Source organism: Pan paniscus, chromosome 11 (assembly GCF_029289425.2).
Source record: "Pan paniscus chromosome 11, NHGRI_mPanPan1-v2.0_pri, whole genome shotgun sequence".
Classification (NCBI taxonomy): Eukaryota; Metazoa; Chordata; class Mammalia; order Primates; family Hominidae; genus Pan; species Pan paniscus.
In genome coordinates this window covers 9,109,344-9,133,183 of record NC_073260.2, presented here as the reverse complement: position 1 = coordinate 9,133,183, position 23,840 = coordinate 9,109,344, and the positions used below count along the sequence as shown (strand labels likewise).

The window sequence follows — 23,840 nt, the reverse complement described above, 5'->3', positions numbered from 1 at the left end:
CAGAGGGCTGGCCTATTCACAGCCTCCTGCTTGCTGTGGGCACTGCTGGGACGGTCATGTGCCCGCTATGGTCTGACTCAAGAAGAACTGCCCTCCCTCCCACATCCTGCTCCCTCTTCTCTGCCCTCCCCCATCCTCCTCCTCCCCTCCCCCATCCTCCTCCTCCCCTCAACCGCCCTCACTCCGGCAGCAGCAGCCACAGTACTGGCAGGAGGCTGGGTGCCTGAGCTTCACCTTCCAGGCCGCAGAATTTTCAGGGTGCCACCCCTGGGTGCCCCACATGTCCCTTCACATGTGCCCAGGATCCATTCCAGTCCCTTAGATTCCTCTTCATTGGGGAGGGGGACGGTGGCTTTTCCATGTGCGTCCTCTCTGTATGGACCCTAATCACAGTGCCGCGCGCACCATGCACGGTACTCCCATAACCCTCTCCGATGTTCGAGGGGAGGGTGGAGGCTTTGTGTGGATCACATTAGAATGGGGGACAGTGGGACGTGTGAAAGTCTTCGGTGATCTGGCTTCTCTGAGCGTCGGCCTCTTCAGCATTCACCTTCGATCCCACCTCAGCTGTAGTCTGGGCTTCGAGGACTTGCAAATGTCTTCCTCTCTCTGAGCCTGTTTCTTCATCTGTAAAATGGGCTTCCTCGGCCGGGCACTGTGGCTCACGCCTGTAATCCCAGCACTTTGGGAGGCTGAGGCAGGCAGATCTCCTGAGGTCAGGGGTTCGACACCAGTCTGGCCAACATGGCAAAACCCTGTCTCTACTAAAAATACAAAAATTAGCTGGGTGTGGTGGTACATGCCTGTAATCCCAGCTACTCGGGAGGCTGAGGCAGGAGAATTGCTTGAACCCAGGAGGTGGAGGTTGTAGTGAGCCGTGATCCTGCCACTGCACTCCAGCCTGGGCGACAGAGTGAGACTCTGTCTCAAAAAAAAAAAAAAAAAGGCTTCCTCATAGTACCTTCTCAGGGCCATTAGGGGCATCCTGGGAGAATAAGGTGTGCAGAGTTCCCAGTCGCATCGGGCCCTGCAAAGCTAATAGCTGGTGTTGGTGATAGATGACCTCTCTCTCTGGCTTCCCGATGTGGAAGGAATCGTCCTCTGAGGAGTGCGTGTCCTCCTGGGGGTGGAGCGGGAGGGGTGGTTAAACTGCCTACAGGAGCCAGTTTGTGAATTGGTTTAGAACAACACATATTTAAGTTCACAATTCTAAAGATCACACTCTTGACTCATTTTTGTGCTAAGCCCTGTGGTTACATGCGCCATGTCCCCTGATACCAACAAGAGGGGTATGAGAACCATCCCTTGTTATGGATGAGGAAACTGAGGCTCAGACAGGTGAGGGCATTTGCTTGAGGCTGTACAGGCAGTGAATGGCAGAGATCTGTCCTGGGATTGGGAGTGCAAAGCCATTCCGGGTCAGCCGCGTAGGGATCTGGAGGGTTTTGTGCTGGGCACTGGGACTGCAGGGTGGACAAGTCCAGTTGGAACAGCCAGGATCCCCCCATGCTGTTTACCCAGTTCCCTGGGAACAGAGACTGAGGGGCAGGGTGTGGGCATGTGGGAGGAGCCACCTGCTGGCTCCATATGGTGGTCTACCCACCAGCACCAGCAGCAGCCCACCCAGCCTGATGCCAGGAGGGGCTCAGCAGAGAAGGTGGGGAGGTGGGAGGGTCTTGTGCAGGCATGCGGCTTTGGGGAGGCCATTCATGTGACTCTTGTTTTAGCCCCCTTGGGTGGAGCACAGGGCTGGGTGGCCAAGTGCTCACTCTGTGTGCAGTATCTGGGTTAATTCCTATGTCAGTTCGTAACCCCCTTATGCAGACGAGGCTAGGAGAGGTGAAGTCTGTATCCAAGGTCACACTGCTAGTGAGAGGCAGAGGTGGGACTGCGCCTGTGCCTGTCAAGTCCATGGCCCCATGGGGCACCATCTCTTTGAACAAGGAGCCACAGCTTTCCTGGGCCCCGGGAAGGCGATGTTGGTGGTGGGTGGGTGATGTTGGCATCTCCTTTACCCTCTCTGGCCCGGTCTGCTGCCTCCAGGTACAAAGGCTTCATCAAGGACTGCCCCAGTGGGCAGCTGGATGCGGCAGGCTTCCAGAAGATCTACAAGCAATTCTTCCCATTCGGAGACCCCACCAAGTTTGCCACATTTGTTTTCAACGTCTTTGACGAAAACAAGGTGAGCTGGGGATTGATGGGGCCTGCGGCAGCTGGCTCAGCTCCTGTGGGTACCCGCAGCGTCTCCACACCCACTCTCTCCTGCCGATGTTCCCTTCTAGAGAAGGAACACACACACGAGTGCATACTGACATGCACAGATACATAGTCGCACATAAATGCATGCACATGTACACCTGCAGACACACAATAAACACAGATGCATCCAAATGCATGCACATGTGTGCACACATATGTACACCCACACATGTACTGACATGCACATCCAAGCTCTCACACAGACGTGTATGTGCACATGCAGGCGAATACCATGCACACATGTGGGCACACATACATGGAGATGCAGCCACACATGTGAACACACATGTATATTCATACAGTGCACAGAAATGCACACATATGCACACAATGCATGGACTTGCAGGTGCACACACATGTACACACAGAGAGACATATACACATATGCATATGTATACAGTGCACACACATGCATGTATACACATGTACACCCTGACACTTCTCTTACAAGCATAAAATGCAAATACCTCCCATGATAATAACAGGATTAATAATAATAGCCAATATTTCCTGAACATTTACTATGTGTAAGCTCTTTACTTGGATTTTTTTTTTTTGAGACAGAGTCTTGCTCTGTTGCCCAGGCTGGAGTGCAGTGGTGCAGTCTCGATTCACTGCAACCTCTGCCTCCCAGATTCAAGCAATTCCCCTGCCTCAGCCTCCTGAGAAGCTGGGATTACAGGCGCCGTCACCACACCTGGCTAATTTTTGTATTTTTAGTAGAGATGGGGTTTCACCGTATTGCCCAGGCTGGTCTTGAACTCCTGACCTCAGATGATCCACCCACCTTGGTCTCCCAAAGTGCTGGGATTTCAGGTGTAAGCCACCTTGCCCGGCCATACATGGATTATTTTTAATGAGGCCTTACAAGCACCTGGGAGCTGGGTATTTTAATACCCATTTTGTAGGTCAGGAAACTGAGGCTCTGAGAATCGTAGGCTATAGGATCTTTTGTTCCTGGCTTTTTCCACTGAGCATCATGTTTTCAAGACTTACCATGTGGTAGCTTGTGTCACCTCCGGGCAGTGGCTGCACGGATAGCTGTTGGGTTATCTGCGATGACCCTGATTCTGTCCTGCAGTAGCATTTGAGGGTGGATTTACTGCCACTTGTCTCTGTACCCCCTGCTGCTGGCACCATGGAGGTTTCTATTCTATCCCATCCCCAGCTTCTCCCAGGTGCCCCCAGGCTGGGAGTCACATTCCTGACCCTGGGAAGGGCTCTTCCCTTCTTGGGCCTCGGTTTCTTCATTTGCAAATAAGAGGTGGAATTAAACAGCCTGCAGTGGCCTTTCCTCTGCAAAAGCCCATGAGCCCACAGCTCTAGGCCGAGGGGCTTCCAGGCTGTTGCTGAGAGGAGCTCAGGCATTGGTGCTTCTGGCACCTTCTCCCATCAAGAGTGGAGTAAGCCTCTCCGTTCAGCCTCAGTTCTTCCTGTGCCTCCCTCCTGGCCTCTCCCACTTCTAACCCCCGACACAGTCCCCCAGCCTCTGCTCCCCACCCTCTCCTTGCCTCTCGCCCCCCATTCCTTCGAGCCTGCCCTCTCCACCTGAGTGTCCATTGGCCACAGTGTCTGGAGCCTGCGACCGCCCCTCGCCCGTCCCGAGGTTCAGCCTGACCCGGTGGCCTGGCCGGCACTGACCGAGGCAATCCCCTCTCTCTCCTGTCAGGATGGGCGAATTGAGTTCTCCGAGTTCATCCAGGCGCTGTCGGTGACCTCGCGGGGAACCCTGGATGAGAAGCTACGGTGTAAGTCCTGCCCCCTTGGCCCTGTGTGGCAGCAGCTGGAGGGCCCAGGTCAGAGGGAGGCAGCCCTCGGCCCTCACCAGGCAGGGGTGCCAGACACCCACTGCAGTGACCACAGATGGCGTCCCAGCTGCGTCTGCAGAGGGCAGGCCTGGGCCCTGGGCAGGTGGCCCTCACACGGCCACGTAACTAGGCCAGGCTGACTGTCCAGGGTTCAGAGAGCAGCGCAGACATCTGTGCTTCCAGGTGGGAGGGTTTCCTGGAGGCACCGGCAGCAGGAAGGAGCTCGCTGAGGCAGGTGGACAGGGAGGCCTGGGGGCAGAGGCTGGCAGGAGCCTTGGCTGCACTCGGGCAGGTGCAGACCTGGGCCGCAGGAGGGTCGGTGGGGACCCAAGACCCAGGTTCAGTGCCGGACCCACCTCTTTCATAGCCATTGCTTTGATTCTTGCTTTCAGTCATTCACTTACTCACTCATTCATTGACCAAATAACGACTGAATGCAGCCACGTGTTGGTACCAGGGATCCACTGGGGGATAAGATAGATGGGTCCCTGCTCTCAGGGCGATCAGTCTAGAGTGGCAGCAGGATTTTAAAAAAAAACCTCAGGAAACTGCAGGCGAGGAGGAGAGAGGGAGTTGTGAGCAGGAGAGGACCTGCCTGGTAGGCGCAGAGCTGGGGATGAGAGGAGCTGGGGAGGGGGCCCGCGTGTGCGAGGCCCAGTGGAGGGAGGCTGAGAGGGAGTTGGGAGGGGAAGCTGTGCAGGCCCCTGGCGGCATTAGCAGGAATGCAGGGTGCGTGGAGAGGAGGGAAGATGGAAACCAGATGGCCAGAGCTCCCTGCTCGGTAAGACTTTCACACTTCAGTCCATCGGCAGCAAGAAGACCCTGCAGTTTCTTTTTCTTTTTCTTTCTTTCTTTTTTTTTTTTTTTAAGAAATAAAAGAGAACTTTATTTATGTAAAAGCTCCTCCTCTCAATGCACTATTTTATTTTCTAATGTTGACTGTAGCAGGCCACACCATAATTGTGGGAGCAGAGTGGACTGTGGGGAGGAGGTAGGGGCTGGAGTTGGGGGAAGGAGAGGGGTGCTCCTCTGGGTAACATCCCAGGCCCCGGGCTCTCCCATGCACTCAGCTCCAGCCACTGAGACCTCGGCCCTGGCAGCCCAATGCCCCATCCCTTTATTTTATTTGTTTATTTATTTATAGACAGAGTCTCGCTCTGTTGCTCAGGCTGGAGTGTAGTGGCACAATCTCGGCCCACTACAATCTCTGCCTCCTGGGTTCAAGCAATTCTCCTGCTTCAGCCTCCCAAGTAGCTGGGATTACAGGCATGTGCCACCATGCCCAGCTAATTTTGTATTTTTAGTAGAAATGGGGTTTCGCCATGTTGGCCAGGCTGGTCTCGAACTCCTGACCTCAGATGATCCACCCACCTTGGCCTTCCAAAGTGCTGGAATTACAGGTGTGAGCCACCGTGCCTGGCCCTGTTATTTTTAATATATATATAATATTTTATATATATATAAAATATTATATATATATAGAGAGAGAGAGAAAGAGAGAGTCTTGCTCTGTCACCCAGGCTAGAGTGCAGTAGTTCAGTCTTGGCTTATTGCAACCTTTGCCTCCTGGGCTCAAGCCATCCTCTCACCTCCTCCCAAGTAGCTGGAACTACAGGCGCCCGCCACCACACCTGGCTAATTTTTGTATTTTTAGTAGAGCAGGGGTTTCATCATGTTGGCCAGGCTGTTCTCCAACTCCTGACCTCAGGTGATCTGCCCGCCTCGGCCTCCCAAAGTGCTGGGATTATAGGGGTGAGTCACTGTGCCTGGCCCTGTTATTTTTAATTTATAAATAAATAAATATATATATACACATAAATATAAATTATGTATGTATACATATATACATATAAATATAAATTATGTATATATAAATATATATCCATAATATAAATTATGTATATATAAATATATATCCATAATATAAATTATGTATATATAAATATATATCCATAATATAAATTATGTATATATAAATATATATCCATAATATAAATTATGTATATATAAATATATATCCATAATATAAATTGTGTATATATAAATATATATCCATAATATGAATTGTGTATATATAAATATATATCCATAATATGAATTGTGTATATATAAATATATATCCATAATATGAATTGTGTATATATAAATATATATCCATAATATGAATTGTGTATATATAAATATATATCCATAATATGAATTGTGTATATATAAATATATATCCATAATATGAATTGTGTATATATAAATATATATCCATAATATGAATTGTGTATATATAAATATATATCCATAATATGAATTGTGTATATATAAATATATATACATAAATATAAATTGTGTATATATAAATATATATACATAAATATAAATTGTGTATATATAAATATATACATAAATATAAATTGTGTAAATATAAATATATATACATAAATATAAATTGTGTATATATAAATATATATACATAAATATAAATTGTGTATATATAAATATATATACATATATATGTGTGTGTGTGTGTGTGTGTATATATATATGTATAGAGAGAGAGAGAGAGGGAGAGAGACTTGCTCTGTCACCCAGGCTGGAGTGCAGTGGCTTGATCTCGGCTTATTGCAAACTTCGCCTCCTGGGCTCAAACCATCCTCCCACCTCAACCTCCCAAGTAGCTGGAACTACAGGCACCGCCACCAGGCCTGGCTAATTTTTGTATTTTTGTAGAGACGGGGTTTTGCCATGTTGTCCAGGCTGGTCTCGAACTCCTGGGCTCAAGCAGTCTGCTCACCTCAGCCTCCCAAAGTCCTGGGATTACAGGTGTGAGCCACCATGCCCAGCCTTATTTTTTTTAACCCTAGTTGCAATGGTGTGTGTGTGTGTGTGTCTGTCCCTGTCTATCCTGATGTAAATATTAGTTGACCTGATGAGGAATGGGCCATCCGGTCGCTGACTTCATGTTGGGGTGCAGAGAGGAGGGGCGAGTTGAAGACCCCTCCCCACTGCCCCAGCCCAGGATCACTCAGCAGTGCTGCTTGCTTACAGGGGCCTTCAAGCTCTACGACTTGGACAATGATGGCTACATCACCAGGAATGAGATGCTGGACATTGTGGATGCCATTTACCAGATGGTGGTGAGAAGCCGGGTCTCGTGTGGTTAGGGGTGGCAGGAGGGGCAAAGCCAGTGACTGAGAGACAGAGAGAGAGCACTTGTGCAGCCATGCTCCTGCCCAGGGTGGAAGCAGGGGTCACTGGCTGAGCCGTTCTGTACATCTCTGCCTGGGCAGGCAGGCACAAGCTGGTAGATAGTGGGGCTGGGGTGTGGGATATTCCAGGGCACAATGGCAGGGATGGGGAGGGGAAAGAAGAGGGGGGCGGCCCTCATCTGGAAACTGCCAGGTCTTGGGGGGCAAATGCGTGGCCAAGAGCCCAAAGCCCAGAGTGCCAGGGCCCACCCCCGCCTTGTCCGTCCCTGCAGGGGAATACCGTGGAGCTCCCAGAGGAGGAGAACACTCCCGAGAAGAGGGTGGACCGGATCTTTGCCATGATGGATAAGGTGAGGCGGGGGGGGGGGGGGGGGCGGGGCTGGTCCTGGACCAGGGAGGCAAGGTGTCGGGGGCAGGAATTGGAGTCCCTGGAGCCTGGGCCTGGCTTTGCTGCCAACCTCCTCCATGGCTCACGGCAGGCGGCACGGTGTCCTATCCCTGCTCAGCAGCTAGCCCCATCCAGTGTCCAGAGTCTTAAGTCAGTTTGCTCAGCATGTTTTCTTTAATCAACCAAAGTCCTTAGCCTTTTTTTTTTGTTTGCCATGGACCCCTTTGGCATTCTGGAGAAGCCTACAGACTTCTCAGCATAATGGCTTTAAGCGCGTAAAATAAAATCCGTAAGATCAAAAAGGAAGCTGATTATTTTAGAAAACAGCTGTCAGAGTATTTTTAAAAAAGAATCTGTGATGTAGCGTTCTGTGAGCTGCTTTCTTAACGCATTCACTAAGATGTAGTGGTGGGTCCAGCAGCCCCCGAAATTGCGAGCTGTAATATCTGCAGCAACTGGGGTGTGTTATGAAAATACCTGTGATCCCTACTGTCGACAGATCACAGGTACTGCAGGTCCTGTTGGGGACCGTCACCTAGGTTTCCATCAAAGGAAACGCTACATTTCAGTTAGAGGTTAGTAAAAAAAGGCTGATTTTTTTTTCCCCCAAGTTCATAGACCTGCTGACTTCTATCCACAGGCCCAAGGTTAAGAAACCCTTCTCTTTTTTTTTTGAGACAGAGTCTTTGCCCTGTCGCCCAGGCTGGAGTGCAGTGGCGGGCGCGATCTCGGCTCACTGCAAGCTCTGCCTCCTGGGTTCACGCAACTCTCCTGCCTCAGCCTCCCGAGTAGCTGGGACTACAGGCGCATGCCACCACACCTGGCTAATTTTTTGTATTTTTAGTAGAGATGGGATTTCACCGTGTTAGCCAGGATGGTGTCGATCTCCTGACTTCGTGATCCACCCGCCTCGGCCTCCCAAAGTGCTGGGATTACAGGCGTGAGCCACCGTGCCTGGCCAAGAAACCCTTCTTTAAAGGGAACCAAAGCCAGGTGTGGTGGCTCACACCTGTAATCCCAGCATTTTGGGAGGCCGAGGCGGGTGAATCACCTGAGGTCAGGAGTTCGAGACCAGCCTGGCCAACATGGTGAATCCCTTTCTCTACTAAAAAAAAAAAAAAAATCCGGGAGGCAGCAGTTGCAGTGAGTGGAGATCGCGCCATTGCACTCCAGCCTGGGCAACAGAGTGAGACACAGTCTCAAAAAAAAAAAAAAAAAAATTAGCCAGTCATGATGGCACATGCCTGTAATCCCAGCTACTCGGGAGGCTGAGGAAGGAGAATTGCTTGAACCTGGGAGGCAGAGGTTGCAGTGAGCCGAGATCACACCACTGCACTCCAGCCTGGGCAATAAGAGTGAGACTGTCTCAAAAGAAAAAAAAAAAAAAGGAACCATAGACACTGGAGCCTACTTGAGGGTGGAGGGTGAGAGGAGGGTGAGAGGAGGGTAAGAGGAGGGTGAGGATCAAAACCCACCTATTATCAGATACTATGCTTATCACCTGAGTGACAAAATAGTCTGTACAGCAAACCCCCACAACATGGGATTTACCTATATAACAAACCTGCACATGTATCCTTGAGCCTAAAATAAAAGCCTAAAAAAAGGGACTCCAAAAAAATAAGGAATCCTTCTTTAAATTAAATCAAGCTTACTTAAAACTAAAATAACTTAAATGTAAATTTCAAATAATGACGTTAGGGAAATCCAGGTGTTACGTGCCTTCAGCAAAATAACATAAAATGGTCAGGTGCGGTGGCTCACACCTGTCATCCCAGCACTTTGGGAGGCCAAGGCGAGTGGATCACTTGAGCTCAGGAGTTTGAGACCAGCCTGGGCAACGTGATGAAACCCCGTCTCTACAAAAAATACAAAAATTAGCCGGGTGTGGTGGTGTGCACCTGTGGTCCCAGCTACTCGGGAGGCTGAAGTGGGAGGATGGCTGGAGCCTGAGAAACCAAGTCTGCTGTGAGCCGTGATGGTGCCATTGCACTCCAGCCTGGGTGACAGAGTGAGACCCTGTCTCAATCAATCAATCGATCAGTCAATCATAGAAATTCCTGTAACGCAGGGCTGCTTATTAGATTCTGGCTGGAGACAGCTGTTTGCCCTAAAAGCTTTGACCTGAGGCCTGTACTTTCTTAATTAAAAAAGGGAGATTAGCCCATGTTAGAGGAGCGGTAGAGACGTGCTGGCCTCAGACCCAGCTGGCGTCTTGGTAATGATCAAAAGATTTATCGACAGAGTGTGGAGCACGGAATAATAAGTTTCTCGTGGTGTGCGTCCACGTGGCTTAAGGTCAAGGCCGCACATTCCTTACTGTCCCCCTGTCTGCACTTCCGTCATTTTGGGAAACAGCACAGACCCTGTAGTCACACTGACTGGGGTGTGAATCTGACTTCCCCGTTTCCCAGCCCTGGGGCCTGGGTAGGTGACGGAGCCTCAGCTTCCTCACTGGTAAAATGGGGATGAGAGCAGCACCCTCCTCTTGGCTTGGCCGTGAGGGTTCCATGCACTGAGGGTCGCGCCGAGCTTGGCGTATGTCATGTATGCAGCGAGTGATCCCTGAGCATGGCTCGGGTGTGCTCCTCGGCACTGTTTTCGGCACTTACCCTCTGGATACCCGAGATCGAGTAGGTGCTCTCCGTGGCCTTTTCCTTGTGGTCCACCGGCTTCCTTGAGAGATGCTCTGGGGAAGGGATTCTGGCCCAAACATCCCCTCCCCAAGAGACCCACTAAAATTCCTCTTTCTGAGCCATGTCCAGCCCCCTGCCGGGTCTCCCAGGGTCCAGTGTGGGCTGCTCCAGGAGCAGTTTAAATGCCCTTCCAAGAGTGACCCCAGAGAACTGCACGAGGCTCTCAGCCTTGTCAGTTACTCACATTGATGGGGATTAATAGCATTAACCATGACACGTGTGGAGTTACAGGGCGCTTCCAGTTGGTCAAGCACAGAGCTGTCACCCGAGTGCCTGGAGAAAGCCAGGTGTCACCCGAGTGCCTGGAGAAAGCCAGGTAATTACCCTCCATCCCCAGGTGAAGAAACGTGCCCAGAGAGGTGGGCCACGGCCCAAGGCCACGCTGCCATGAGTGCCAAGGTCTGTCTGGTGCTGGCTGCTTGTAGGCCCTGAGCCACGTTGCCTCCCTCCTGGTCTAACCTTGGAAGGGCTCTTGGGACCAGCCCTGGGCTGGGCTTGTCTAGAGCCCTCTCCTGGGAGGCCCTGCACCCTCAGCCGCCTCTCTCTGCTCACAGAATGCCGACGGGAAGCTGACCCTGCAGGAGTTCCAGGAGGGGTCCAAGGCAGACCCGTCCATTGTGCAGGCGCTGTCCCTCTACGACGGGCTGGTATAGTCCTGGGCTGGAGCTGGGTGAGTGCAGACTCGGGGCCTGGGGTGGGTCTGGGATGGGTCAGGGGTGAAAACCCAGCAGCAGGACACCTAGGGTTGGCAGGTAATTACCTGGGTCTCTGGGGGTGTTGGGGTCAGCCTAGCAGGGACATAGCTGGGAGGAGGAGGCTGGAAGGGGGGCCTTCAAATTGGTCAGAGCTCCTCTGTTTTGATCATTTTTATAGAACCAGATCAGCCTGCGAGTTTGCTTGAACAGAATTTTTCTGGGCGCAGTGGCTCACGCTTGTAATCCCAGCACTTTGGGAAGCTGAAGCAGGCGGATCACCAGGTCAGGAGTTCAAGACCAGCCTGACCAACATGGTGAAACCCCATCTCTACTAAAAATACAAAAATCAGGCTGTCGTGGTGGTGCGCACCTAGTCTCAGCTACTTGGGAGGCTGACGCAGGAGAACCGCTTGAACCCAGGAGGTGGAGATTGAAGTGAGCCGAGATCGCGCCACTGCACTCCAGCCTGGGTAACAGAGTGAGACTCCATCTCAAAAAGAAAAAAAAGAAAAGAATTGTCCTGGGTGGAAGACACTTTGAAAATCAGTTGCCAACCAGGGCCAGGGGCCTGGGAGAGCAATTTCTTATCCCCTCTCTGAGCAGCCGGTCGAAGACCTAACTAAGCTCCTAGCTGTCACAGAATGATAGCACGCCTGGCAGAGGCCCCTGTTGCTGGTAGAGAGCTGTCTCCCTTCTTTCCTTCTCCTCTCCTCCCTTCTCCCCTTTTTTCCTGCCTCTTCTTTGTGGAGTGTTCGATGTAGTCTGCGGGGAGTGGGTGTGAATAACGTCCAAGGTCTTGTCCAGAGATCAGCGTTCTTGTCCACGTCCTGGTGAACCAGTGGATGCCTGCTGTTGGTATATATGTAAGGGTAGAATTGCTGGGACATAGGATGTGTGTAATATTTAGCTTTGGTAGTTACTAGAAAACAGTTTCCAAAGTGGTTGTGCTGTTTTGTGGTCCCACTAGTAGTGTATGAGAGTTCCAGTTGCTCCACATCCTTGCCAACACTGGGTATTTTCTGTCTTTTCAAATTTTAGCCATTTTTGTGAGTATGGAGTAATAACTTGTTCTAAGTTTACTTTGCATTTCTCTGATAAGCAGTGACGTTGAATGCCTTGTTATAAGTGTATCACCCATTTTAATGTGCTCATTTGTGATGTGCTAGGTTAGTTATCCATTGCTACATATTACATTACCACAAACAGCAGCTTAAGAACAAACATTAGGAATTTGGCACAGTTAAGCTGGGTGCCTCTGGCTCAAGGACTCTCAGGAGTATGCAGTTCAGCTGTCAATAGGGTTTGCCCGGGTCTATCCTGGATTTAGCAGTGCAAGTTCCATGTTCTAGGAAACTTCTCAGTCCTGGGAAAATTGGGATACTTGTCAGCCATTGGCCAGGGCTGTGGTCTCATCTGAAGGTTTGGCTGGTGATGACCTGCTTCCAAGCTCACTCATGTGGTTTGGCAGCCTTGTTCCCTTGCCATGTAGACACCTGCACAGGGCTGCCTCACAATATGGCTGCCGGCTTCCCTCAGAGCTTTCCAAGAGAGAAGGAGAGAAAGAGAGCCAGGATGAAAGCCACTGTCTTTTTATAGCATAATCTTGGAGGTGATATCCATCACTTTTTTTTCTTTCTTTTTTTTTTCTGCGACTGGGTCTCACTCTGTTACCCAGCCACCAGGTCATGGCTCACTGCAGCCTCAACCTCCCAGACTCAGACAAGCCTCCCACCTCAGCCCTCAGCTTTCCAAGTAGCTGGGACTACAGACATTTGCCACCATATCTGGCTAATTTTTAAAAAAAGTGTTTTTTTTTTTGTTTTGTTTTGTTTTGTTTTCTGTAGTGTAGAGATAGAGTCTATGTTGCCCAGGCTGGTCTCGAACTCTTGACCTCAAGTGATCCTCCTACCTCGGCCTCCCAAAGTGCTGAGATTACAGGTGTGAGCCACTGCACCCAGCCATGGATTGGTTTTTGAATGCTAAGTCACCATGCATTCTTAGAATAAACTCCACTTTGCTGTGATGTGTTATTTTTTAATGTATCATAAAATTTGATTTGTTGGCATTTTGTTTAGGAGGTCTACACTGTTTTTTTGTTTCTTTCTTTCTTTTTTTTTTTTTGAGACAGGGTCTCACTCCATCACCTAGGCTGGAGTGCAGTGACATGATCTCGGCTCACTGCAGCCTCTGCCTCCTGGGTTCAAACAATTCTCCTGCCTCAGCTTCCCGAGTAGCTGGGACTATAGGCACCTGCCACCATGGCGCCTGGCTAATTTTTCTATTTTGAGTAAAGATGGGGTTTCACCATCTTGGCTAGGCTGGTCTCGAACTCCTGACCTCAGGTGATCCACCCACCTCAGCCTCCCAAAGTGCTGGAACTGCAGGCGTGAGCCACCATGCCTGGCCAGGCCTACACTGTTTTGAAGCGTCTGTTATTATTATTATTATTTTTCACAAGAAATCCTTTTTCATTGAAGAGACATTGAAAATATGTTTAATGAGAAAACCTCAATTAAAAAGTTTATTTTAAAAAAAACCCCTTATGTATGACTCAGATATAATCACAGTGAACATTTTAGTGTCCAGAGTGATTTTAAAAGAATTGAACACTTACAAAACTTAACACTCAGTAAACTGAGTCACACAGAAATATATAATTAAAACCAATTTATAAAGGAACTATCACTGTTATTAATATTTCTTTTTTTTTTTTCCAAGATGGAGTCTCCCAGGCTGGAGTGCAGTGGCGTGATCTTAGCTCACTGCAACCTCTGTCTCCTGGGTTCAGACAATTCTCATGCCTCAGCCTCCCAAGTAGCTGGGATTACAGGTGCTTGCCACCACGCCCGGCTAATTTTTGTACTTTTAGTAGAGATGGGGTTTCAGCATGTTGGACAGGCTGGTCTCGAACTCCTGACCTTGTGATCCACCCGCCTTGGCCTCTCAAAGTGCTGGGATTACAGGTGTGGGCCATCGCGCCTGGCCAATATTTCCATCATAGAAATGTTTGACGTGTACCTTGACATGTCCCATGGTGAATGCTGATCCGTTGTCTAATTTTTCACAGTCCTCTTTTGCAAATCACCATGTCATATTATTTCCATGACAAGCTTGTCAAAGTGACAAGAGCCCTCGCATGATATGATCCCCCTTTCTATTAGCTCTGCTGGGAAATGGCCTTCTTTCTTCTATAGGGCTGTTCCTTGTGCCTACGCGGTAGTAATTATATCCAATTTGTGTTCTATCATTTTAATGATTTATTTGCCTGCTCAGGTTCCTGATAGCTCATAATTCCTAGATCACTTGCAGTGATGTAAGTCATTGACTTATTCAGAAACTGAGATGAGGCTTATTTTCCACATCATTAAATGTTGAGCCATCATTTTTCATAGCTGCATAATGCTCCATCACATGGCTGGGCCATAATTTAACCAGTTCCACAGTGTTGGACACTCAGGTTGTTGGGAATTTGGGGAAGGGATTAAAAAGTTATCTATTATGGGCCAGGCGCAGTGGCTCCTGCCTGTAACCCCAGCACTTTGGGAGGCTGAGGCAAGTGGATCACTTGAGGTTAGGAGTTCAAGACCAGCCTGGGCAACATGGTGAAACCCCGTCTCTACAAAAAATACAAAAATCAGCCAGGTGTGGTGGCGGGCACCTGTAATCCCAGCTATTTGGGAGGCCGAGGCAGGAGAATCGCTTGAACCTGGGAGGCGGAGGTTGCAGTGAGCCAAAATCACTCCACTGCACTCCAGCCTGGGTGACAAAGTGAGACTCTGTCTGAAAAACAAAACAAAACAAATTATCTGTTATGGAAACATTCATACACAGTGGCAGAGAGAATAGTGTAATGCTGGGTGGGCACGTGTGGTCACTCACACCTATCATCCCAGTGCTTTGGGAGGCCGAAGTGGGAGAACTGCTTTAGGCCAGAAGTTTGAGTCCAGCCTAGGCAACATAGAGAGACTCTGTCTCTACAAAAAATACAAAAATTAGCCAGGTGTGGTGGCACATGCCTGTAGTCCCAGCTGCTCAGGAAGCTGAGGCAGGAGGATCCCTTGAGCCCAGGAGTTAAAGGCTACAGTGAACTAGGATTGTACCACTACACTCCTGCCTAGGTGACAGTGTAAGACTCTGTCTCTTTAAAAAAAAAAAAAAAAAAAAAAGGTGTAATGTTTTGTACTCATCACTCAGCTTCCGAATCCCCAGTTCCCTGCCAATCTTGTACCATCTGTGCCCTCCCCCTCCCACCCCCACTCTTGTGATTTTGAAGCAAATTCAAGACATCATCATACTTAATCCATTTCAAAATGTATTTCTAAAAGATAAAGATTCTTTGAAAAATTCATAAAGCAAAAGCAATCAATAATTCCTTAATATCCTCTGATCTCTAGTTGCTATTCTAGTTTCCTGTTATCTTACCCTTTTTTTTTTAACTTTGTTTACTGAAATCAGAATCAGAATAAAGTCTACCCATTGTAATAGGTTGATAGGTCTCTTAAATTTATTTAGACCATGAGCAGTGGCTGACGCCTGTAATCCCAGCACTTTGGGAGGTCAAGGTGTGTGGATCACTTGAGCCAAAGAGTTCAAGACCAGCCTGGGCAACATGGTGAAACCCTGTCTCTACCAAAAATACAAAAATTAGCTGGGTGTGGTGGCGGGTGCCTGTAGTCCCACCTACTTAGGGGTGCTGAGGCAGGAGGATTGCTTGAACCAGGGAGGTTGAGGCTGCAGTAAGCTGAGATTGCACCACTGCATTACAGCCTGGGTGATAAAGTGAGATTTTATCTCAAAAAAAAAAAAACTTTTTAATTTTGTTTATTTTTTATGTATTTATTTTTTTGAGGTGGAGTCTCACTCTTTTTGCCCAGGCTGGAGTGCAATGGCGTGATCTTGGCTCACTGCAACCTCTGCCTCCTGGATTCAAGCGATTCTCCTGCCTCAGTCTCCTGAGTAGCTGGGATTACAGGCACACACCACCACACCCAGCTAATTTTTGTATTTTTAGTAGAGATGGGGTTTCACCATGTTGGCCAGGCTAGTCTCGAACTCTTGAACTCAGGTGATCTGCGTACCTTGGCTTCCTAAAGGGTTGGGATTACAGACGTGAGCCACCTGACCTGGCCTGAGTATGGATTTTTGGTTCTTTGGGTATATACCTAGGAGTGGAGTTGCTGGGTCATATGGTTAACTCTATGTTTAACTTTTTGAGGAACCACCAAACTGATCTCCAAACTAGTGACAGCATTTTGCATTCCCACCAGCAAAGGACAGAGGTTCCGGTTTCCCACATCCTTGCCAACGCTTGTTATTTTCCATGAAAAAAAAAAAAGGTAGCCATCCTAGTGGGTATGAAGTGGTTGCCTCACTGTGGTTTTTTGTTGTTGTTGTGGTTTTTGTTTTTTGAGACAGGGTCCCACTCTGTCTCCCAGGCTGGAGTGCAGTGATGCAATCTCGGCTCACTGCAATCTCTGCCTCCCAGGTTCAAGTCATTCTCCTGTCTGAGCCTCCCAAGCAGCTGGAATTATAGGTGTGCGCAGCCACGTCCGGCTAATTTTTGTATTTTTGGTAGAGACCGGGTTTCACTGTGTTGGCCAAGCTGGTCTTGAACTCCTGGCCTCAAGCGATCCTCCTGCCTTGGCCTCCCAAAGTGCTAGATTTACAGGTTTGACCCACCGCTCCTGGCCCTCCCTGTGGCTTTGATGTGTGTTTCCCTAATGACTAGGGATGTTGGGCATCTTTTCATGTGTTTATCGACTGTTCTATGTGTTGTTTTTAATGGTTTGTAAACTGTTTTATCCTGTGGGTGTGTCCTAATGTATCCCACCACTCGTCTGATACTGGACACTTAGATTGTTTTCTCTGCTTCCATTTTTGTTTTCTGTTTTCTGCTGTTACAGATGGTGCAGTGGTAAACATTTATTTATTAAGGATAAATATAGGCTGGGCACGGTGGCTCACGCCTGTAATCTCAGCACTTTGGGAGGCCGAGGCGGGTCTATCATGAGGTCAGGAGTTCGAGACCAGCCTGGCCAAGATGGTGAAACCCTGTCTCTACTAAAAAATACAAAAAAAAATTAGCCAGGCGTGGTGGTGGGCACCTGTAATCCCAGCTACTTGGGAGGCTAAGGCAGGAGAATCGCTTGAACCCACGAGGTGGAGGTTGCAGTGACCCGAGATTATGCCACTGCACTGCAGCCCAGGTGACAGAGCAAGACTCCAACTCAAAAAAAAACCAAACAAAAAACAAACAAAAAACCCAAAGGGTGCCTCAGAGGTTATGCACATTTTTAGGACTTCTGACATAGAATGCCAGCTTGCCGTCTATCGACCTTCCTGCCAGCTCTCTGTGCCTATCCTCCGTGGCCAGACCTTAACCCCTATCCGCTGTGGCTGGATCTTAACCCATCTTGCCTCCTTGTGTCTTCCAGATGCCTGGGAACCACTCACCTCCTTCTGTGCCATGAGGCCACCTCAGCCCTGACACCAACCCCGTGCGTCCACCCAGCCTTCTTCCGCATCCACACACAGCCGGCTGCCCTTGACCCGGGAGGCCCCGGCTCTCCTCTCCCCTGTCCTGCACCCATCCCCCGCCTGAAGCCACCGGCTCCAATTGCCAGCAACCTCTGCTTGTCCGGAAAACGACAACACGAAACGGAAAAGGCTACAGCCCTCTGCATAAACCAAGGACTTGGCTGCCTTGCAGGCAGCCTCCGTTCCTCCCGCTCTCTTGCGCGTGTGCTTTTGTTTTTTATTTTGAACAGACGTTTTAAAAGAAAAAAAAAACAACTACCTTCTGTCCTAGAAGACACAGACTGACAGATGGGGTGAAGGCCTGGGGACCTCAGAGAACTCTGCCTTGCCCTCGTCCCTCGTCCTTCGGCAGCCAGAGAGGCTGTGGGTGGGCCGAGGGTGTCTAGGGGTTCTGCCTGGTCAGCGTTATTTGTCGTCCCATCTTTTGGCAGCAAAACCACCTGCGTGGCTAGGATGATTAATTATGAGGATGATGATTTCTTTTTGTGATAACAGTATTGTGCTTTTTGTGGGGAAAGTGAGGTTTTTTTTTTATATACATATATAATTGATATCTTTAATTTATTGGTTGTTAACTGTTGCTGCTGCCTGGTGTGTCCTCAGCTCCCAGGGCTGCGGGCCCACCGTTTACATGTGCACGCCCTGACCCACCTGCCCACGCCGACTTGGGAGGATGGTGGCCTGCAGCGGCCAAGAAGCCAAAAAAAAATTTTTTTTTTTTCAGATACTGTGCTTGATTTTTGGAGAGGCGAGAGGTGGAAATTCCTAAATGGCTAATGCACTGTTCCCTCCAGCCCGAATGCCTCCTGCCAAACCCCTTTTCCCTGCTGCCTCTGTCCCCGCATCCTTGTTCTCCTCTGGGTCCGTAACATTTTTTCCGAGGATGAACAGGGGACATCTTTAGGTTTCTCAACTCTTGCTTTGGTGTTTGCCGCAGCATGGAAAACAGGGCGCCTAAGGCTGGGAGCTAGAAGAAGGGGCATTGGGTACCCAGGCAGAGTCAGGAGAGGTGGTCTTTGAAGTAAGTTAGCAGAAATCAAGGGGACCCCCGCCTCCTTGGGCTGGGGAGGGGATTTCAAGATAGTTCATGACTCTCTCCCGCTCTGCCTTCCCTCCTTCCTATCTGCTTTTTCCAGTAAACTGCATGGTGTCCTTCCCTGGCCTTCTCTTGGCTCAAAGGCTGGGAGGGAGGGAAGGAGAGAAGAGTTCCAGGCAATCCCATCAATATAGTCCCTACACCTGGGGCTGCGGCCCACATGTCTTCACGGAGGCTTCCAGCTGTGCCTGCCACTGAGGCAGGTGCGGCCCCAGGACCATCACCAGGAATGCGAGGCCACCCTGGACCAGAGGTAGGAGCCCAGGGTCCGGCCCTTGCTCTTTGATTGTGGGCAGCCTCCTGCCCTCTCTGGGTCTCAGTTGCCCCATCTGCAGAGCGAGGAGGCCCGGGCTGGTTGGTCTTGAAGGCCCTTTTCCATGCCGACATCATGTCATTCTAGGGCTGGTGTTCAGTTTCCTGTGGCTGGTGATGCTGTGGTTAAGTCTGCTTGACCCCAGCAGCCCGAGGGACTGTCTGAGTCACAGCACAGCCCCTATTGCGTGGCTGCTGGTGTGTGGGGTCAGTTCCAGCAGATGAATGTGTCATGTGGCACACCTTGTCCCTTCCCGCAGCATTTCCTGGTTCCCCCCAGACCCTTGAGCGCTCTTTGGGACCCAGAAGGAGTCCTTGCACAGGGAAGGCTTGAGGTGAGAAGCCGCTTCCCAGACTGTCAGGGCCAGGCCTGGGTCTAGAATTCTTGCTGCTGCTTTGCAGAGTCAACAGCCTGTCAGCCCATGTTTTAGAGGGGACACTTTGGTCCTCGGTTCCCACCCTCAGCAAGCAGGCCTCCAGCCCGAGGAAGGCCTCCGCCGTAGTGACGTTGCCGTGTGGGGCTGCATGGCTGTTCCCCTTGGCTGGAGCATTCAGCCAACCCCAGCGTCCCCCCTGAGGCATTCATTGGCAGCCCCCTAGGACTGCACGCTGGCCCCACGGTAACCCCCCCTCCCCCACCAACATCCTGCAGGGATGGGGTCAGTGGTTCCACCTTCACAGGCCACTTTGAAGGGCGGATTCTTTGAGCCCCCTGCCAGTCGGCTCCCTGCTCAGCTGCTGGCCCGGGCTACCTGGGACTCAGCACCAACAGCTGAAGTTTCTCAGCTGGGCTCTGACCTGGGGTCTGGGGCAGGGAACGAACATGGTGACTTGGGGCTGAGAGGATGAGGGAGGTCTTTCCTAGGTCAAATTACTTTTCTTTGGCCTCTGCCTGAGGCTCGATTTGCCTCTCTGGTCCAATGGGACTGACACTGTTGTACAACCTGACCTGTGGCTGAGGGTGTCTGGGCTTAAGCATGTGGACCCCTTCGGTGTGTCCGGCCTTCCTCCATCGTCCTGCCCTTTGGCCTTTTGGTTTGAAGCCACAGGTGTGGCTTCTGGCCTTAGCAAACAGTATCCTTGCGGACTGCAGCCCAGCATGCCGGTGGGCCCACATCCCGAGCCAGCCCAGAGCTGCCGGAAGGGCCGCCCTTCCCGGCCCTGGCGGGGTGCTGGACACTGGCCATTTTCACTAGAGTTTGCCTGGCAGGGACCGATCTCTGCCCCCTCCTCTCCCCAGGCCTCTGGCTGCAGTGATGCGGCAGAATCCCGAGCCAGGTGCCTCCTGAGCAGCCCGTGTGCCTCTCCACAGCGGCGTTTGCCACCCAATGCGGCTCGCTTCAGATGCTCTGATGCAGAGGGCACGCCCATAGTCCCTCTGCAGAGCCTCGCACTGGGGCCAGGGCAGGCACCAGCCCCAGGCGGCCAGTCGGCCACGGCCTGTCCTCTTCCTCGTAGCGTCTGCTCCTCACTTTGTGTTGATGGTGACTTAGGAGAATGTTCCGATTTTCCATGATCTAAGCAGGCCACGTTTAAAATAACATCAAGGCAAGCGTACGTGTCACCCTCTGTCCTGACATCTCTTCCCCTGAAATGCTTTTCAGTTTGACAGCCCGTTTCCTAGACAAGTGCACCTGGGGTTTCAGGAACTTTGTGTCTTTTCGGAGGGGGTTGGTGGGGAGGTCGGGATGCCTGGGATCCCTTCCTGGAGAGGCAGGCTGTCTCTGGAAAAAACCTCCATTGCCCACCCGCCAGGCGGAAAGTCACCCTGTTCCCAGCGCGGTTTCAGCATTTAATTTTAAATGCTAAGGAAGCGCGGCGCGCCCCCTGGTGGTGGTAAGCCGCCAACGCACCTGGGGGCTGCAACCCCACCGGACGGGTGGTCCGGAGGGAGGCTGGAGCGGGGAGGCGAGGAGGGGGCTGTGAGTCCTCAGGGCCCTGGGCCACCACATTTCTGGCAGCGTTTCCCAGACACCCCTCTGCTAGGCCATCCCTGGATAGCAAGTGAATTAATTTAAGGGCACTGTGATGGGAAGCCTTGCCCCCCTCTTTTTTTTTTTTTTTTAAATATCTGCGGAATAAACCCAATGGTTAATTTTTGAATGAATAAAAGGCTTTTGTTGAATAAACAGCTGGTCCCATCTTCTGTCTTGGCATCTTAGCATCCAGGCTCAGGCTCTGCCCCTTCTCCAGGATGGGGTAGCCCCGAGTCGCCCTCCCCAGTCTGCACATTCCCTGTTGTCCCTGTTCCTGCAGTGGGCCCCGGCCCCAGGGAGGCCCACCTCACTCCCAGCCTGACTCGGTGGCTGGCTTCCTTCAGGACTTTGCGCAAGTCAATTCTGCTCATTGGGTCTCAATTTCCCCATCCCTTGGATGGGAGTAAGAGTCTCTGCTGGGCCTGCCTCGCAGGGGCCTGGTGAGACCCAAATGTGAGTGTCATCATCAAAGCCCCTCACAGAAGTGGAGGCCGGTGCCCAAGGGTAGCGGTTTGGACTGCTGCTGCCTCCCACCCGGAGCCTGCCACTTGGGGGAGAAATTGGTGTAATGCTTGCAAAAACAAACAAACAAACAAAAGGCAATGTCTTCTGGTTGTGGTTATTTCCTTTCCTGCTTGCCTCCCCAGCCCCCTTTGAGTCTCTTTTTGGGGTGCCGTCCTGTCTGTACCTGCCGGTGTGTGTCTCTGGGGCCAGGGTCAGGGCGAGGCCCAGGGGTGGACAGGGGCAGTGTAGCATGCCCCAGCCTCCCCGAGCTCCTGCTGTATGTCGTCCATGTCACGCCAATTAAACACACTTCCTGGACTTGTCCTCGCCTCCCTGTGTGGGCCTGTTGCTTTGTCTGTTTCCATTCTTCTCCGTTTCGTTTTAGGTTTCTTCCCTTTGTGACACCCTTTCTCTGGCTTTGGGTGTTGTCTTCCCAGTTTCCTGAAGAGAAAGAATGTGTAGGCCGGGTGCGGTGGCTCATGCCTATAATCCCAGCACTTTGGGAGGCCCAGTTGGGCGGATCACCTGAGGTCTGGAGTTCGAGACCAGCCTGGCCAACATGGTGAAACCCCGTCTCTACTAAAATACAAAAATTAGCTGGGTGTGGTGGCAGGCGCCTGTAATCCCACCTACATGGGAGCCTGAGGCAGGAGAATCACTTGAACCCGGGAGGCGGCGATTGGAGTGAGCTGAGACCACACCATTGCACTCCAGCCTGGGTGACAAAAGCGAGACTCCATCTCAAAAAAAAAAAAAAAAAAAAAAAGAGAGAAAGAATGTGCAAAGTGAGAACCTTGAGTATACTTTTAAATCAGAAAAATCTGCAGGAGTGTTTCTGCGAGGCCTAGAGTTGAGTGGTGTGAGGCCCCGCCCATTGCCTCACCCACGACATCCCCTGACCTGCCTGTTTCATCTGGAGAGGGCGGCTGCTGCTTTAAAAATGTCTGAAAACCATTGGCCTAGATCAGTGGCTCTCAAAGTCAAGTGTGTCTCAGAATCACCTGGATTGGAGGCTGCTTCAAACCCAGCTTGCCAGCCCAGCCGCTGAGTTTCTGATTAGGAGGGTCTGGGCAGGGGCCTGGGAATCTGAGTTCCTAACAAGTTCCTGGGCTGCGCTGCTGCTGCGGGTCTGTGAATCACACTTTGAGGACCCCTGGGAGGTGTGTGCGCTGCAGCATGTCCGGTTGGGTCCCTACCTCCATTGGCTCAGGGATTCAGGCAAATGATTCATTCACCTCATCTGACTTTTGCACCTGTGATGGGCCAGGCGCAGGGGGCCTAGAGATTGGTTGCTGACCATATGGAGGGTTGCGTCGGGAGGGAAGGTGGGGAGATGAGTAGCTCTTGTGCAAGCTCCCAGCAGGCATCCCGAGAGGTGGCAGTCTGTGTGGCTGCCCTCCCCCGAGTCACCCTTGGCCTGGAGCCTGGGATAGAGGAGAGCCCTCCTCTTCCCCCTCTGGTCAAGTAACCCCGTGTTTGCTCAGTATGCATGGGCTCTGCCATGCTGGGGAGAGGGGGATCAGAGGAGGTGGTGGTTTTCACTTTCATAGCTTGTTAAAGGAACACGAATTCAGAGAGCAACAAAAGCCAGCGCGGACTCAGGAACATAACTGTCAGTTAGAATTCATTGCTCTTGGCCAAAAGCTCTTGAAAGACGCATGAAGCGTGTAGATTGATAAGATCAAGCAGCCCATGTTAGAATGAACCACCACCTGCAAACACAGGCCATGTTTCAGACATGTTTCAGAGTGAAAGGAATCATCAGATCGCCACCACCTTCCAGGCAAAGCTGGAGGCCCAATGTGACTTCCGCTTTGGGGTTGAAGCAACCGTTGAGAAGTGGATGCAGCGATGTCACCCTCTGTGGCCACGCTGGGCATCCAGCATTGTGCGTTGCTCTGGCGGGTCCTAGAGTGAAGATGCCAGAACTCCCCAGACCCTCAAGAGGGTTCCAAAGGCAGCATGGAAAGGCAGTGTGGGACGGTGATTGGGGCCACAGGTTGTGGAATCTGACCTGGTTCCCAGCCAGGCTCTACCACTTGACGCTGGGCATGTGTTCTAACAGACAGGGTTTTCTGGTAAAAACGTGGACCCTCGGCCGGGCGCGGTGGCTCACGCCTGTAATCCCAGCACTTTGGGAGGCTGAGTCAGGCGGATCATGAGGTCAGAAGATTGAGACCATCCTGGCTAACATGGTGAAAGCCCGTCTCTACTAAAACTACAAAAAATTAGCCAGGCGTGGTGGCAGGTGCCTGTGGGAGGCTGAGGCAGGAGAATGCCGTGAACCCGGGAGGCGGAGCTTGCAGTGAGCCGAGATCGCGCCACTGAACTCCAGCCTGGCGACAGAGCGAGACTCTGAGACTCCGTCT

General features: G+C 50.9%; 1 protein-coding gene across 3 annotated transcripts in view; it reads left to right on the top strand.

The window, feature by feature from the left end:
- The window catches only part of NCS1 (neuronal calcium sensor 1), a 64,509-nt gene extending 43,389 nt beyond the window's left edge, over positions 1-21,120 (top strand). For 2 of the 3 annotated variants that reach the window (XM_034929292.4, XM_003822370.6), the window contains exons 3-8: positions 2,044-2,182; positions 3,929-4,007; positions 7,107-7,195; positions 7,540-7,617; positions 10,906-11,021; positions 17,481-17,513. In XM_034929292.4, the coding sequence (XP_034785183.1) occupies positions 2,044-2,182; positions 3,929-4,007; positions 7,107-7,195; positions 7,540-7,617; positions 10,906-11,004 (484 nt within the window). In that variant the 3' untranslated portion in view covers positions 11,005-11,021; positions 17,481-17,513. Of the gene's footprint in view, positions 1-2,043; positions 2,183-3,928; positions 4,008-7,106; positions 7,196-7,539; positions 7,618-10,905; positions 11,022-17,480 lie in introns of all 3 variants that reach the window. The other variant, XM_063594141.1, reaches the window with a different exon arrangement.
- The last annotated feature ends 2,720 nt before the right edge of the window (positions 21,121-23,840 follow it).